This window comes from Passer domesticus, chromosome 18 (assembly GCF_036417665.1).
Source record: "Passer domesticus isolate bPasDom1 chromosome 18, bPasDom1.hap1, whole genome shotgun sequence".
Classification (NCBI taxonomy): Eukaryota; Metazoa; Chordata; class Aves; order Passeriformes; family Passeridae; genus Passer; species Passer domesticus.
In genome coordinates this window covers 3,581,880-3,599,551 of record NC_087491.1, presented here as the reverse complement: position 1 = coordinate 3,599,551, position 17,672 = coordinate 3,581,880, and the positions used below count along the sequence as shown (strand labels likewise).

Sequence of the window (17,672 nt, the reverse complement as noted above, 5' to 3'; positions counted from 1 at the left end):
AGAAAAAGAATTGCTTTGCTGAGCTCTTGCATCAGGCTGGGGTTACATCCCTCTCCCCGACATCCTTTTCTGCCAGTAGCTGTGGCATGGAAGGGAAGCTGAGGGGCTTTGCTGAGGGGCGGATGAGGAGGCTGGAACTGAGACATCCCAGGCTGGCAGCAGGGGCTGTGCAAGGAGCAGGCACCCTCCTGCCAGGAGACTTGCAGTGATTTGTCCACCATCAGCAGGGAGAGGTTTCCTCCCGTGGATTCTGCAGCCGCAGAGGGGTTTCCCTCCCTGCTCCTCAGCAGCAGCCCCGGCCCCGGTGACCCGGCGGGGCCGTGACCCGAGCTCGGCTCCGCCGGTATTTTTAGCTCTGCCCACGACATCGCTCGGGTTCACGGCACGACCTACTTTGGAAGGCAGAGCTCTCGGCCCTCTGGGTCCCCACGGGCTGGGAAGATGCTGCCGGCCCAGGAACAGCCCCCCAGGGCACCCTGTCCCCAGCACGTGGTGCTTGGCTCCCCGTGGGTCCGCACAGAGCCCAGGGGAGGAGGAGGAGGAGGGTCCCGTGGGAGCCAGGGCTGTCTGCAGCAGGGACATGTGCAGGGCTCCCAGGAGGGTGCTGCTCTGCAGGGACTCAACAGCCCTGTGGCTGGGCTCTGCATTTCCACATTTGCCTTGCCTCAGATAAAATCAGCAGCTCCAGACTGGCATGGGCACAGCCTGGATTTGGGTGCCCGAGGGAGTTATCCTCAACAGCTCTGCTTTCCAGTGGGGCAAACTGTGTAGCCAGCTGGGCCTTATGGAGCCCCCAGATTGACTCTGGTGATCATAACATTACAGACTGGGTTGAGAGGTACCTTAAAGCATCTCATTGTCCTGGGCAGGGACATCTCCTATTAGACCAGGTTGCCTCAAGCCCTGTCCAGCCTGGCCTTGGACACTTCCAGGGATGTGGAGTGGAGCTGATGGGGTGTATGGATCATGCCCAGGCTCTGGTGTCCTCCCTGCCCACTGCCCCATCAGGGACCAGACTCATTCCCAGTGTCACTGGGCTGCTGATGAATCTGTCCTGACCTTCCCTCTTGGGCACTTGGAAAACCTCTTTCCTGACACTTGGAGTTCATGACAAGGCTCACCGCTTGCAGAAGAGCTCCAGAAAGAGACACACTGACCCCAACAACCCCTGCAAAGTTCAGCCTTCAGGAAGGCTTCAGGAAGGCTTCCCTCTGCCTTCAGGACCAAAATCTCTTCAGCACCAGGTTTGTGTCCCTGCAGGAGGTGGCTGTGGCTGCCCGGGCTGTGCAGCCCCGTGTCAGCACCCGTGGCTGCAGCCCAGGCACTGATCCACGAGGCTGGCACAACTCCTCCTTGCCAGCTCTTTCCTCCTCATTACCCCCGAAATCCCAGGGGTCCATCGCTTTGCCAGCCCAGCTCTACAAGCTTTGCAGAACTTTGCTGTGTTAAAAGCTTTCTATTTCCAGCAAGGATGCAAGTGAAGGGGGTGGATTTTACAGCCACGAGGTGACAGTGCTGGAGATGAGCCATGGGGCACTAGTTTCAGGGTGAGAAGAGAAAGAAGAGAAAGAAGAGGAGAGGAGAGGAGAGGAGAGGAGAGGAGAGGAGAGGAGAGGAGAGGAGAGGAGAGGAGAGGAGAGGAGAGGAGAGGAGAGGAGAGGAGAGGAGAGGAGAGGAGAGGAGAGGAGAGGAGAGGAGAGGAGAGGAGAGGAGAGGAGAGGAGAGGAGAGAAGAGAAGAGAAGAGAAGAGAAGAGAAGAGAAGAGAAGAGAAGAGAAGAGAAGAGAAGAGAAGAGAAGAGAAGAGAAGAGAAGAGAAGAGAAGAGAAGAGAAGTCACCCGCCACTTCCAGCTACTCCAGCACCTAACTGGGGAGGGAAACAGCAGCAACAGCCTGGTCTCACACTGGGGGAGCAGACCCACAGCAGTGGGAGAGGGGAACACACCTAGACAGGACTGGGAACAATGACACCGAGGACAACAGAGCCAACACATGTGTTCTTCCCTGATTCATCCAACCACATGAGGGCCAACACCCCACACAGGCTGGGCAAACATCCCAAAGGCAGAAACAGCCCTTCTGGCAATGGCAGTGATCAGCCGAATCCTTCCCCCAGAGCCTGTGCCTTGAGGCAGCCATCAGTCCTTGCAAGGAGGGTTTGGCAGCTCAGCCCACGCAGAGCTGGACGCTCCTGTGCCAGGTGGGGCAACACCTTGCAGTGGATGCAAACTCAGCCACAGGCACAGCCAGAGCACCTCACTGTGCCTCCCTGGGTCCAGCGGGCTGCAGAGCACCCTGGCAGGCAATGCCAAGGGCAAACAGGGCATTTGGGGTCACCTGTGACCCCCGTGGGGGCCCACGCAGCAGCAATGTGCTCAAGCACAGGCACAGCTCAGAGCTCGCCCCAGGTCAGGGCTGCTTGAGCTGCACCAGCCTTACTCAACACACTCTCCTGGCTCTGTGCATCACATCCAATGTGCCTTATCCAAGGAAAAAATGTGTCATTTATGGTACATTTAAAATTGATGCGCATTTGGTGTTCTTGCTGATCCCAAATGATCCCTGCCCGCGTGCTGCAGCGGGGAGCTGTGCTCGGCCCGCCAGGACCGCGGCGCTCTGAGCCTCCCTCCCTGGCAGCCACACTGCCAGGGACAAATTCCCAAAAACCAGGATTTCCAGCAGCACTGCCAGCATTTGTGCCTCACCAGTACTGACTCCTGCCTGGTGCCAGGGGCTCTGTGCCATCCAGGCTCAGCACAGTTCTGTCTGGAGGGCACGATGGGCACAAATGTCACTCCTTAGGGATAAACCCCTGCCTGTCCAGAGCCAGGGGCTCAGCTGCTTCCTGATGGGAAGCTCATTCCTGTCCATAACCCCTGAGTGCATAAGTCTTAATTAAAAGCTGTCCCTGCTGATGTTGGTGGCAGTGGTGAGTGGTGACTGTGGCTCTGCCATGTGCCAATGCCGCGTCTGAGCTGAGTGACACTCAGGCCATAGGTGCCTTCCCAGTGTTTGGGATGCTGCTCCTGCTGCCTGCAATGAACCTCCAGGAGCCATCCTGGCACACACATATGGGCATTTATGGTGTATTCTCTTCTAAAACCCAAATTAAGACCACTGGGAAAAGAGGGTCCACCCTCCATGACCTGAGGAGGGGACAAGGGACAAAGTGCACAAACGCAAACCTCACAAGTCCTAGTGGGAGCAGAACCAGCCATTGGCTGGGAAGGGATATTGATGGGAATCAGTGCTTTGGTGCCAGCAAAACACCCAAAATTCTGTTCATCAAATGCCACCTTACCAGTGCCAGTGCCTCCTGCCCTGGGACACCACTGTCCCATGCTGGAAGCTGGCACCCCACGGCCATGGTGGGGCTCTCAGGATAGTGGCACTGGCAGGTGCCAGTCCTGCCACGTGGAGCCCTGGAGGGAGAGGAAAACATTTTCCATATATTTCTTGTTTGCTGATTTTCTCAGCAGCTCTTGCAGCGACAGCGAGTGAAACCCAGCGGCGCAGCCAAGCCCCCGCATCTCGACAGCTCAAACACAGCCCTCGGGCAGCACGCAGGGAAAATCACACACTGGGGGAGGTCAGGGAGCACGAGGAAACAGGATGAGATTAATTTGGGAACAACACACAGGCAGGATGACGTCTGCCAGGGAAGGAGCAACGCTGGGCCCCACCACAGCCTGGCTGTCCCTGCTGTGGAGCACAGCCCAGAGGGGCTGCACGGACACAGGGACAGAAACCTGAGAAGCCACAGCAAGAGCTGTCACAACCAGCTGGGCACGAGCCAGAGCCCCACTGCTCAGTGAAAGCTGAAAGCTCTCCCCCATCCTGGGCAGGGCTTCCTGGAGGGTGTGGACAGGTGCTTCCAGCTGCCACGTCTTCCTTCTTTCTAAACCCCACTGGGGATTCTCTAGGAACTCACATGGCTTTAAGGAAGCAGCTGGGTTTGTTGCTTGCACCAAGCCCCAGGGTGCTGCCCTGGGGACAGGAGTGCCACTGCCACCAGCTCTTGGTGGGGACAAGCCCAAACTCCATGGCATCCCCTCTCCCGAGGGAACCTGTCCTAGGCTGGAAATGCAAGATGTGGCTGGGGGTGTGTGTTCTGTCTCCATCTGTCAGAGCTGGGGCAGTTCTCCTCTGCTCATGGGGCAGTTTTTTCTTTCTCTCTCCCACAGCCAATCCTCCCTCCAGCAGATCTCTGCTGTCCATGGCCACTGAGTGTCCCTGCAGGGCTGATCCAATTCCAGCATCCCATGGGGAGATGCTCCGCCCAGGGCAGGAGCCAAGCATTCCTACCTGGATACAATCTGAGCCTGGAACAGCACAGCAGCCTTTGCCCACTGCATGCCCAGAGGAGCAGCTTTCTCCTGCCCTGCATTCCCAGAGGGAGAGCAGGCCCATCTCCAGCAGCCCTGGAGCTGCAGAGGAAAACTCCCCCCTTGTGCAGGATCCCTGCTCCAGCAGAAGCACAGCTGGCACTGCAGGAGGGCTGAGCCCCCATGGGATGGGGCTGTGCCACCACCCTGACCCACAGGGGGACAGGTCAGATTCTGACTTTGACAGTGGATTTTTTTGTGGTTGTTGCTTTGTATTACTGCGTTTTTATTTAAATTTTCCTAGTGAAGAACTGTTATTCCTGCTCCCATATCTTTGCCTAAGAGCCTCTTAATTTCAAAATTATAATAATTCAGAGGGAGAGGATTTACATTTCCCATTTCAAGGGAGGCTCCTGCCTTCCTTAGCAGACACCTGTCTTGTCAAACCAGACAGAACCTGGTTCCCAAACCCCTGCCTTGAGTCCCTTTGGTGCAGGAATCCTGGTCACTGCAGAGCCTGGGGGTGTTCCCCCACTCCAGCTTCTTCCAGGGGACTCAGGATGGGGGCTTGATCTGCTCTGACTCCATCACTGGGACACATTTCTGAAAGCTCAGTCAAGGTTTTACTCCCCCCAGATGTGTCACCAAAAGATTTTGAGGGGAACATTCCCACTGCAGGTTCTGCTTGTGGCCGTGGCTCCTCAGGGCCTTGCTCTGACCCTGCTGCCTCGGGGTTGGCACTGGCTGGCACCAGATTTGCTGTGGGAATGAGCTCTGTGTCCTCCTCACCCACGATGAAACCTCAGCAACTGCTTCAGCTCTTCCAGCAAAGAGAAATTAATCCAACTTCTGGTCAGATTTCACATTTATGGGGATGTCACACACTCATAAAGGAGCTGCAGGGTGGTTTCCAGGCAGAGCCTGTACCTGGCCGAGGCCAGGAGAGAGGGGCCAGGAGCCTCAGGCTCTTCCAACCACCCTCCTCCCACTGCATTTCCAGCACAGCAGAGCCTGGGGGACAAAGGGGTGACACAGCACTGGCTCCTAGGGGCAGGGCTGCTGTCCACGTGGGCAGGGATTGATTAAAACCTCCTGAGATGGAATTGGACACATGGTCACCTCTGGGACCCGGGCAGCTGGGCAGGACCCAGACAGCAGCAAAGCAGGATGGAAAAAAACAATTTTGCTTTTACATTTGTCCCATTATGGGTTTACATTCCTCAGCATGGAAGAACAGACTGGTTTAATGTCCAGCTAGCTCGGCTGGACATTAGCAGGACATTTCATAGCTCAGCTGCAAAAGATGCAGCAGGGAGGAAAAACGTGATCAATTATTTAGGAGAGACTTTCAGTCTCACATCAGAGGTTCATCTCCTGAATTCATACATCTGAACTAAGTGCTGTTTTCCCATGGTACAGGGCACAAAGCAAATAGAGAGGCTCTAATTAGCACACTCAGCAGCCCAATATTTGTCTGTTTTCTGTGAGTCCCTCAATGAGCCCAGCAGTTCCCACCCAGGCTCCAGGAGCACGTCTGGCTGCCAGGATGTTTGTAGGGAACACACACAGCTTGGAAATGAATTACCTGTTTGAACAGAGGGGAAGAGCTCTCTTGGAACAAGAGCAGCTGGGTTCAGGCTGACAGAGCTCTCATTCTTCTGCACAATAACCTGTGGTGCCTGTTCTGCCCCAGCTGGGGCTGCCCTGGCCGGAGGGAACACGTGGAATCAGCTCCTGCTCCAGAGCACAGGCTGTGACCAACAGAAGTCTGTCCATTGCCAGCAGGTTGGATCCAGCCTCTGCTGAAGGCACTTTTGGTTCTGGCTTTATCCTTTGCAGGCAAATGGCCCAGGAGGGGCTTGCTCAGGGCAGCCAGAGGACCTCGGTCATCTCTGGGGTTTGTGCTCCAGTTCTAATCCCCAGGGAGAGGTTCCTGGAGTGAAACCACCCATAAACAGACACTGAAGGGCCTCACATCTGGTTTGCCAACTCATCACCAAAACACCAAAGCTCTGAATTCTGCTGCTGCACAAGATGTTTGCCTAGAGCAGACCTGCTGGAAGGTGGGCACTCACCTGCACTGACCTGTGCTCACCTCCAGCCTTGGTCCCAGCTTAGAGCCTTTCCATAGCCAGCACCAACTCCTGTAACCAGCCCCAACAGAAATTCAATCTCTCCAGCTCCACAGGCAGCCTGTGCCTCCACAGAAGCCCCCAGCTGCTCTACCTTCACTTCTAAAACCATTTTCAAGTTTTCTTTGTAAGAATGAATTCTTTGCAATAGCAGGGAAAAGTCTCCAGTGGCTGCAACACATTCTGAACAACTGCATTAACCAAAATCTGCATCAAAGGTCTGCATGATCCTTGCAGGGAAGGCTTCCAGCTGCTTTCACTGCTTCTGGATGAGCCATGGGCCACATGGAGATGCAGCCAGGGTGGGTGGCCTCACCTGAGAACAAACACTGACTGGGGGCTCTGACACTTGAAAATAACATTTTGTGTAAGAGCAGCAGCCTCCCTGAGCACAGGCTGCACATTCATGGACATGCCCCACCCCTGGCAGTGCCCAAGGCCAGGATGGACAGGGCTTGGAGCAGCCTGGGACAGTGGGGGGTGTCCCTGCCCATGGCAGGGGTGGCACTGGATGGGCTTTAAGGTCCCTTCCCACCCAAACCAGTCTGGGATTCTGCAACAGAGGAAAGCACAATGCAGGGCAGGCAGAGGACAGCCTGTGCCAGGAGAGAAAAGGAGGTTAAATGCAGAGAAGGGTTCACAATTCACAGATTTTACAACCCCCAGTCCTCACCAAACACGTTTCTGGCCCTAGGGTGCTGCCCAGCTCTGGTGATGCCTGGAGGGCCAGGAGAGCTGAGGGAAGGAGGCAGCTCTGGGGGTGTCCTTGGTGCTCTGGTTGATGACAAATCCTCTCAAGGCAACAGCACCTACAGCTGGGGCTGAGCTGGGGCTTCCATAAAGCAAGAACCAGCTTGGCTGTGCAGCCATGGCAATGACAGATGTGACACGAGCTGAGCCAGCACCAGGGCATGTCTGGACAGGATCCAACTGCCAGGACAGCTCCAGCCCTGGGGACAGAGCACTGGAGATTGCTTCCCAGTGCCTGACAATACCTGGAGTGACTCCTGCTGGGTGAGCAGCTGGAAACCGTGTGTGCTCCTTTTCTATCTGAGATAAGCAGAGGCAAGTTGGGCTCTCAGCTGTTGACAGCTTTTCTCTTTGTAGAATCTGATGCAAAGAAACAGAGACATTTCCATCCAGCAAAATAACTTTATTTCAACAGGGCAAGTACAGCCAAGTGGTGATTCCAGAGTTGCCCAGCAAGTGTCAGCTCCATGATCCATCAGTGAATGTCCTGCTGATGACTCGAGGGTCCAGGCTCTGTGGCCACCCTTCACAATGATTTCTTAGGTTTAGATTTCATGTGAAATACATTCAGATTTGCTCCTGTCAGAGCATTTCTCACCAGTACATGGCTGGAAGTCACTGAGGAGTTAATTACAGTTACCTGATTCGTGTGAAAAGAAAGCAAGGCTGCAACCCACAAACCCCTCCCTCTCTCCAGTGCTGCTGCCCGGAGCCCTCCCAGCACTTTGCAGGGGGAGGTTCCCGGTGTTCTTTGGGCCTTGGCAGATAAAACAGCGCCTAAAAACACAGCAGCAAGAATCCAGGCAGCGTTGAACTGCACATTTCCCCTCTGCCAGTCTGTGATCAAGAACTGCTGCTCCTGGCACCTGTAGGAAGGAGCAGGGCCCACGGCAGCCCCCCTGCCCAGAGCTCCAAAGGACTCGGGGCAGGTTGTGCTGAGTCCCCGGTCCTGGCTGGAGAAGGATGAACTCTGGTTTCATTCATCTGGGCGTTGTTTGGTTTGGTGAAGCATTAAATAAATAAATAGGGCTGCTCTGTCAGCAGTTTGGGCTGTGGCTCCCAGCTGGCAGCTCGGCCTCTCCAGCTCTATCCCGGCTCTCCAGTGCTGCCCTGGCCCTCCCCGCCGGGCACATTCCTGCGCTTCCTCAGCTGCATCTCCTCATCCTGCAGGAGAAAAGCAAGCACAAACTGAAACTTCAGCATCATCTCTGAGCTGGATAAAACCTGTCCTCTTCAGCTCCTCTCCCACCACGGCTCGGGTAAGCCCAGCCCTCTCTCAAAACACCGACACCATGGGACACCCTCACAGGGCCCTTCCCCTCCATCCTGTGCTCCCACTGGGGAACTGCTCCTGACTAACCCAACAGGCACCTTCTAAACCCTGCTGCACTCAGAGCAACAGGGATGTGACCTGCTCAGCTTGGGGGCCACACCACAGCACACCTGGTCTCACAGTCACCTCAGGGTGGGCCTGCTGTCCCACAGAATCAAACCCCTGTGCTTGGAAGGGGCCTTTGGAAGATAAATCCAGTCATCTGCTCTAAGCAGGGCTTGCTCAAGTGCTGGAGCTGGTTCTTCAGGGGTTTGCTTTTCAAATATCTATAAGGGTGGAGCTTGCAGCTCTCCCCACACAGCCCAGGGTGGGTGTCAGCTGTGTGTAGAGGGCAGCACTTCCCACTGGCCCTAGGGAGGGTTTCCTTCAGCACAAGTTGTGCCTGTCCCCTCTTGGATTTTTGATGGGCATCTTCTCCATAACCACCTTCTCCTCCATAACCCCCTTCTCCTCCATAACCCCTTCTCCTCCATAACCCCTTCTCCCTCCCCACCCTGCTGGCAGATCCTCCCTCCAGCTCCTCTCCCCCAGGCTGGAGGAAGCAGCTCCCTCAGGCTCTCCAGCCCTGATCCACCTCATGAGCAAACCCACAGAGCTGCAGGACCAGGATTTAACTGTGGCCAGGTCTTGCCACAAGTGGCAGGGACTGACCTGAGGAGGGTGAGCATGTGCCATTTAGTGTCTGTACTAACAAAAAGCAGTTCTGCACAGTCCTCCTCAGGCAGCCCCTCCCAGATGCTCCTCTCAGCATCTTTCCCAACACACCCATCTCACACCATTCAGCCAGACCCACAATGAGCAGCCTCTGCCTGTTCCAGGGGGGTTCATACCGAGTCAGAGTCTTCCTCAGCCTGGTTGCTTATGAAATCAAGGTAATCATCCTTCTGGCTGTCCAGAACTTCTTCCTCATACTCAGTCTGGTAGTCTGACTCATCTGAAGAGAGAAGACACAAAGCACAGGGTTTAACTGGCAAGCAGAGAGGCACAGGAAGCTGGGAGAGGAATGAGTGCCACTGTCACTGAGCACAGGCAGGACAGTGCCAGCAGCTCTCTGCAGCTCAGTGAGCTGGGACTGCTCACACACAGATCTCAGCTCTCCAGCACATAGAAATAAACCACGTCCTCTCTGTCAGCTGGTCCTGGACCCCTCCAGAATCCAAGGAACCACAGCACAGCAGCCCTGCCCAACTGTTCAGGTCACTGTGGTGAGTGCCAGCTCCCAGAGGGACACAGTTTTGGGGGGATGCTCCCTGGGGAATGCCCTTCAAAGCTGCTGTATTCCACCCCTCAGCCTAACCAGACCCATGGGACACCTTCAGAAGCCTCTGAGCTGCCAAGCCTCACTCCCTGTGGTCAGAGGCTCTGGGAACAGGGATCCCAGGCTTAGGGTGAGCTCTGCCTGCTGTGCAGCTGATAACTGAGTGCCTCACAATCTCTGCTCCACAGGGACAGTGACATTTACATTCCCTTCCTCTCTGCAGAGGACAATCACTTGCTTTCTCCAGTAATCCAAGGGATTAACATAATTGACGGAGTCTCAAGAGCTGTGCACAGCAGCAGGATGTGCAAGGAAAGCCCCAGCCCCAGCCTGCTCCCATGGAATGAGGACACACCAGTGCAGAGCCAACACCTCTGCCAGCATCTGGAGATCACCTGGAGGATCTGCAAAACAGGCAGCAGGACCTCCCAAGGGCCTGGAGGAACAGGACACGGGGGAATGGCCTTAAGGAAGACAGGGATGGATGGGATATTGGGAATTAGGAATTGTTCCCTGGCAGGGTGGGCAGGCCCTGGCACAGGGTGCCCAGAGCAGCTGTGGCTGCCCCTGGATCCCTGGCAGTGCCCAAGGCCAGGCTGGATGGGGCTGGGAGCAGCCTGGGATAGTGGGAGGTGTCCCTGCCCATGGCAGGGGTGGCACTGGATGAGCTTTAAGCTTCCTCCCAACTCAAACCCTTTTATGACTCCCCCTGCACCAGGGCTGGCTCCCCACAGCAGCTCCAGGGATGTGCTGGGCTGGGGGAGCCATTGCTGGTGCCAGCTGCCCCCAGGCCTGCAGAGGCTGTCCCAGCCACCCGTGACACCAGGGCAGCGAGCAGAGCCCCTGGCAGGCAGCACCTTCCTCTGCTGGCACCAGAGCTGCAGGATGCAGCTGATGGTGTGAAAATGACCCTTTATGGTTACCATTAAAATCACCAGCTCTTCTCCCCCTTTCCTGAGTTAATTCCAGTGTGCTCTGAGGCAATACCTGGATGCAGCCCACTGGTGAAGAGAGGGGCTCCTGTTTAAACCAGATCCTTGATTAAGTATTTCTCCTGGGAGCCATCAATAGCATCTGCTCCACGCTGAAGACAACAGCACAGTCTGTTCCACAGCCTTTTCTCCTAGCACATAGCTACAACCAACTGCTAGAACATTGGAATGAAAGACATTAAGTCTTTTTTATTTTCTTTTATTATTTCTAGTTTTTGTTGGGTTTTTCTTTTTTTACTGATAATTAGAGAATGATTGTTAGTTTTTACTAAAAACACTAATGATAATCTTTGATAAAATACACCAGAGAAACTGGAAACTCATCTGAACAGCAAGAGACACCACAAACAAGAGTTTGGAGTTTGTACCTCCAATAAAACCAGCTGCTATCAAGCCAAATTCCTTGATTTTCCCAGCACTATTCAGCATTTAACACATCCTTCTACAGACACAGAACCAAGAGCCACCCTTCTCATACCACTCACAGCACAGCTCTGGAGGGGGAAAAGGAGAGCAGGAGGTGGCCCTGCTATCCCAAAACATCACCTTCCATCAAGGCTGAGGCTCACAGTGACTGCTCTGGGCACTACAAAACCTCCCAGAAGCACCAAGCAGGACCAAGGCCTTGCTGCTGTGCTCAACTCAGCAGCACCCAAAGAGCTCAGCCTGGAATCCAGCCAGCCAGGAGGAGATTCCACCCTGGGGAGGTCCCCAAGCCTGTCCTGAGCAGGGTGAGCACATTTCCCAGGCAGAGATCTGCCTCCTGCTCCTGCAGCTGGGGTGTTTCTTTGCTTTTGGGTGATTCCTGCAGGGGACAGCTCTGGTGTGGCTGGAGGGGTCAATCAGGACCTGGAAGCTCAGCACAGCCTCAGCTCCATTAGTGCTGCTCCAGAAAAGTTCTTTTTAAGCAGCAAAGAAGCAGAGGTGGCTGGTGCCTGCTAACTGTGTCCCTTGAGAGGTGCTGGGATGTCTCCTGCTCCAGCTGAATGGCAAACCCAGGCATGTGACACCACCATGAACATTTCTCCCCAGCAAATCCCTTTATCCAAATGACCACTGCTACAAGTGCTTCATCTCCTGGCCTCAGCAATCCCTCACGGGGGGAGCCTGAGCAGGGAGGTGACAGAGCCACCCCTGAGAGTGGCACCTGAGCTCCCCTGGCCACGGCCACAGCTCTGGGGGTCCAGACCACAGCTGGGCAGAGGGAAAGTGGGGATGGAGAAAGGGAACAGGGCCACCAGCACTGCTGTGAAATGAGACACCTGTGCCCCAGCACTCTGGCACTCAGGTCCCCCTGCTCAGCCCTGCCTGAGGCACAGGCTCCCTTTTTAAAAACATTTAAAAGGTTTTGGTCACTCCTCTCAGTGTGCCTCTCTACCAAGAGAAGAGAAGGAATTCTCCTGCCCTTTCCCCACAAAGCCCACACAGCTCCTGCCCCATGCAGGCTTCTCACCCTCTGTGCTGACCCTTCCCCATCCATCAGAACTCGAGCATTCCCCTTTGCTTTCTTGAGAACAAAATTACTGCCAGCATTTCCTCAGCCAGCCCAGACCTGCAGTGTGCTCTCTGTGCCTTTCTCAGCCTCTGTGATCCAAGAGCTCCCTCAGGAAGGGATTTCCAGGGAGAACAAAGGTGACAGTGCAGGGTCACAGCCAGGCCACCAAGCAGCTCCCTGTCACCTCCCCTACCCAGGTCACAAGCCTCAGAGCCCCCTCACCCCCACAGCAGAGCAATGCCAGAGCTCACCAGCCCTGAGGAGCCACCTGACAGCCACGAGGCCATGCAGGGAGGTGTCACCCTCCCCCTGAGCTCACCTCACCACACACCTTCCCCCACAGCTCTTTAGCAAGTGTCTCATGCACCGAGGACACCAAGGAATGTCACTGCTGTCACTGCCACCCAGATATGGCCAGGGTGCCTTCAGCCACACGCAGCCACCCACAGCAGAACACAAAGGATCCTGCCCAGCCTGGTGCCCACGTGCACGACGCTGCTGCCACCCCCTCCCCAGACCCTACAGCCAAGGATCTCAGCACGTGAGGAGCACGTGGCCCCTGCCCACCCCATCCCATCCCACCCCATCCCATCCCCAGCAGCCCCTGCACTGCCCCTCCCCAGCCCAGAAGGTGCCAGGTCCATTTGCCACACTCCATCCACGCCCAGCAGAAAGCAGGAGCCTAACAGGGAATCATCAGGAGCTCCAGAAAGGAGGAGGATCTGTCCCAGTGCTCTGGTTAAATCTCAGCAAGTCTCAGTGCCTGAGCCTTAAATAACCACATACCATGAACTCTTCACTCTTATTCACAATGGCTGCTTCAACCACATTTGATTAATATTTTCTTCATAAGGCATATGATTGTAATTAGCATTTCAAATTACCACAGGGACATCTCTGCAAACAGTCACAGATGGGAGCACTGCTAACTTTAGCTTTCCCTCTGCAGGAACAAGAATCAGGAGGAAGGGAAGAGACTGTTTAGAAAGAGCTCCAGCCCTGGTGACACACTCAGAGGTTTCAGGCCTGCAAGGCTCTGATCCTTTTGGATCTGAGAGTTCCATAAACAGGGAGCTGCTCTGCAGGGCAGGGCCAGCACAGGGCACAGAGCCCCTCTGTGCCACCATGCAGGAGCTGCTACCTGCTCCTCATCAGTTCACTGCTGCTCCCACAACAGGAGCACACAAAAAGCACTGGAGCCAGTGAGTCACTCCTGATCCTACTCACGACAGCAGGGAAAATATCCTTGGGGCAGGGCTTTAACTGAGCCTCCCCCCAACCCAACATGGGAAAACATCCTTGGGGCAGGGCTTTAACTCAGCCTCCCCTAACCCAACATGGGAAAACATCCTTGGGGCAGGGCTTTAACTGAGCCTCCCCCAGCCCAACATGGGAAAACATCTTGGGGCAAGGCTTTAACTGAAACTCCCCCAGGCCAACATGGGAAAACATCCTTGGGGCAGGGCTTTGACTGAGCCTCCCCCCAACCCAACATGGGAAAACATCCTTGGGGCAGGGCTTTGACTGAGCCTCCCCCTAACCCAACATGGGAAAACATCCTTGGGGCAGGGCTTTGACTGAGCCTCCCCCTAACCCAACATGGGAAAACATCCTTGGGGCAGGGCTTTAACTCAGCCTCCCCTAACCCAACATGGGAAAACATCCTTGGGGCAGGGCTTTAACTCAGCCTCCCCAGCCCAACATGGGAAAACATCCTTGGGGCAGGGCTTTAACTCAGCCTCCCCCAGCCCAACAGGGCTGAGGATGGAGCCAGCAGAAGGGCACGGGACAGCCCGAGGGGATGGAAGCTAAGCTGCCACTTGTGTTATTTCCTTCAGCTGAGACTCCAGCAGGGATTATTCCCCCCTGGGAGCTGCCCAGTAAGAGGCTGGCAGCAGGTGCTGAGGACAGCCCAACTGACCCCGCTGTCCCAGAGGAGGTGGCAGGAGGGGGACACAGAGGGTCAGGGCTCTGAGGGGAGCAGGCAGTGGCTGGCAGTGCCCCTCACTGAGCACAGGGAGGGCAGGGGAGGGCTGGCAGGCAGGCAGGAGCTGTCCCTTGCCCCCCTCACCGTCGGCCAGCGGAGCCTTGACGGGCTCGATGCGGGACACGATCTCGGCCAGGTCTGTGAAGGACGTGGTGGGACAGGTCACGTTCTGCAACACAGAGAAGTGAAGGTTTGTCAGCAAATGTACACAGAAAATCCAAACAAGTTGAGACTGTACAAAAATGATATCGAACAGACAAAGCTCCAGACGCAAAAATTCTCCACAGCTGCCCCCTCAAAAGTCATTACTCATCAGTGAGAAATCCTGCAAACAGCTCTCCTGAGGCAGGTCTGGTGGCAGAGATGGGATTCCCAACAGTGGGACATGCTTTTAATGGCTCTTACTCCACCCACACAACAAGAAGCCTTAATTAAAAGACCCCAGAGACAAGCACAGGAGGAGCTGGGCCCTGGCATGGACAGAGCTCACTGCATGTGTTTTTCTCCATCAGTGTCCCTTTGTGAGAGGGACTGGCGGGGCAAGGTGCAGCCCTAGGGAGCTTCTGATTTGGGAGAAGGTGACCAGGTGGGACACACAGGTGGCCCATGCCTCAGCTGGAGTGATGCCACAGAGGCTGCAGGGACAGGTGGGCACTGGGGTGACCAGGACCCCCTGTGGACCCCCAAAAGCCCCAGAGCTGGAGGTGCTGCAGCGAGCCAGAGCCTGCAGAGACATCTCCCACTGCAATTCCTCTCTCCAGTAAACCCTTGCTATTTTCACTCTGTCTCACCCAAGCAGTGGGCTGAGTGTTCTCTATTTTGAGAAGTTCTTGCTCCAGTCTCTCCTCCAAGAAAACCCAACTCTGGCATTTAAGAGCCCTCTCAGGCTTCCTGCAGCCCCCCTCCCTCTCTGGGGCTGGGCACAAGGTAACCAGGAGGACACATGAGCACCTCTCATCCTTCTTTAAACCCAGTGAGTTTAATGGACACAGCAACAACCCCAACCCACAGGAAGGGGATGGGGGAGAGCTGGCAGAGGGAACTGGGCTGCCAGGAATCGCTGTGACAGTTGTGTTCCCAAACACCCAAACCTGCCCATGTGCTCCCAGCCAGGGCAGCTCCCTAACACGGGGTTTTATGAACAATCCTCTGCTCCTCTGGCAAGAACACCAACCCTGTGAATCACACAACCCCTGGGGGGTCACAGCAGCAGCCCATTGCTGCTGCAGCAAAGTGCTCTCAGTTGACCTTTCATCTGTAGCTGATTTTGATGTAATTTAGAATAGTCACAGCACAGAGCAGATCCAGGACAAGGAACAGGGGCAGAGAAAGCCTGGAGGGAATGAAAAGGTACCTGTAGAAATGGAACAGCAGCAGCTCAGGACACACACCTTAAAAGATAAAGAAGCTGGGAAGCTCATTGTGACTGTAAAGGAACTGCTGGAAAGGATGAGTCAGCCCAGGCTCACTTTGAACATCCAACCTGAACGTTCCCAGAGCAGCATCTGCAGAAAGCTCCTTCCCAGGACAGGCAAGAAAAGCTCCTTGGCAGCTCCAGCTTGTGCCACACAGCTCAGTGAGGGACACGTGCACCCTCTGGCCACCACAGAGGTTGTCCCTGCACCCCAGACCCCAGGAGGACGAGGTGGCTGCACAGAGCCCTTGGGCAGAGAGTGCCAGGCTGTCCCTGGGAGCAGGGACAGGCTTTGCATGGCATCAAGGTGCAGGGCTCTGCATGAACAGCTGAACAAAATGCTGCCCCAGGAAAACCATCAGCAGATCCTGTGGTGAGGATGGATGGGAATGAAGTGTGACTGCACCCCCAGAAGCATCTGTCCCCCAGCTGTCCCCAGGTCAGCCTGTTTGAGGGCACCTGGGGAGGCAGCTGCACCCAAAGCCTCAGCACCAGGACTGGAAAACCACTTGTGGGAAGCCAGGTGTCTTCCCACACTCATTAGGTGCTTTACAAACAGGAGCTGAGTGTTTAAGTGTTTCCTCTCACTGCTTTTAAGGACAAAATCATCCTCCCATCAGATAACACAAAGCAAAGAAGTGTCTCAGATCCACCTGAAACCTACTCTCAGACTTCTCTGGTATTTATTTTTTTCCAAAGAGGAAAGTTTTATCTTTGGCACAATCTTTATGAAATAAATTAGAGGAGAAAGTGTAGTCCACTGGATTATATTTAGCTTTGACTATGAATAACAGCTCAGTAGACAGAACTTCCCCAAGCAGACCCAATTAATGGTACTGCAGCATTCCACACAGGGGAGGAGAAAGGGCTGCTCAAAGTAAAGTTTATGTAAGGTTCCTGTTGTTTGTGCCTTCAGTATTCACATTTTGGAGACAAGATAAACAGGGACTAAATGATCAAAGCAAAGGAGAAGCATCTAAATGATTAAATATCTGTATTTTTAAATAAAATTGCAATGCTCACGACATGGAAATGAGACAATAAGAAAAGGCACTCAGCTCTCAGATGTTGAACACTCCAGAAATAGATGAAGAACTAAAACACATAAAGCATCAAAACCTTTGCTAATGAAAGGCAAGTTAAAAATATCAGCTGCTCTGCCTGGAAGATAACACTAAAGGACTTAAGTGACTCTAATGGACTAAGAAAAGCAAGAAAAATACCCCAGTGGGAGCTGCAACAGTTGTAACTTCACAGAAATAAATCTCCTGCAACAGAAGTCAGATGCAAAAATCTTGAGTTTCAGAGGGCTCTGGAATTTTAGGAGGAAGAGCAGATGATCCCACAGTCCTTGGAAGCACCAGGGATGCACAGAGCCCGTGGTTCCTGCTCCATAACCTGGCAGGGCTGGTGAGTCACCCTCCCAACCCTGTTATTTCCATGCTGTGGCATCTCAGCAATCAGCACTTGGTGCCTCATTATCAAGTGAGTGCAGGGCCAGGCTGTGTCTGCCATGAGCAGGTGACAGATTTGCTCTCCAGGGCACTGAAGTGCCACAGAAGCCAGGGTGGGTGTGATAAATGTCCATCATGCTGCTGTGATAGCATGATTTAAGTGAAATATTCCCCTCCATTACTGAATCCTGTCAAAAGGACAGTTTAAAAAGCAGTCTTCTTTAAAAGAAGTGTCTGTCACAGCACTGAAAATCTTTGAGGCTTTTTACTGGCTGGTGCTAAAAGCGAGGCTGAAGTAGGACACAGGCAACTCTGAGACACACAATTCTCCCTGCCTTGACCTCTCCTTATGACTTTTAACACAAAACCTAAACCCCAGCCCCTCATGTCTGATCAAGAGGTGCCAGAGTGGACTGAGGAGCCATCCTGTGCAGTCACACTGAAGCACCTCCTCATCCAGCTGTGCTCCCAGGGAGGAACCCCAGGCTGAGGAGTCTGGGGCTCCTCAGGCTCACGGATCTCCAGTGGTTTCC

At 54.5% G+C, this 17,672-nt stretch overlaps 1 protein-coding gene across 2 annotated transcripts in view; it reads right to left on the bottom strand.

Moving 5' to 3' along the window:
• Positions 1-7,588: 7,588 nt before the first annotated feature.
• Positions 7,589-17,672, bottom strand: part of PNPLA7 (patatin like phospholipase domain containing 7) — a 137,894-nt gene continuing 127,810 nt past the window's right edge. For both annotated transcript variants that reach the window (XM_064394089.1, XM_064394090.1), the window contains exons 34-36: positions 14,356-14,440; positions 9,370-9,473; positions 7,589-8,370 (exon numbers count right to left, since the gene is read on the bottom strand). In XM_064394089.1, coding sequence (XP_064250159.1) covers positions 8,293-8,370; positions 9,370-9,473; positions 14,356-14,440 — 267 coding nt within the window. In that variant the 3' untranslated portion in view covers positions 7,589-8,292. The remainder of the gene's footprint in view (positions 8,371-9,369; positions 9,474-14,355; positions 14,441-17,672) is intronic.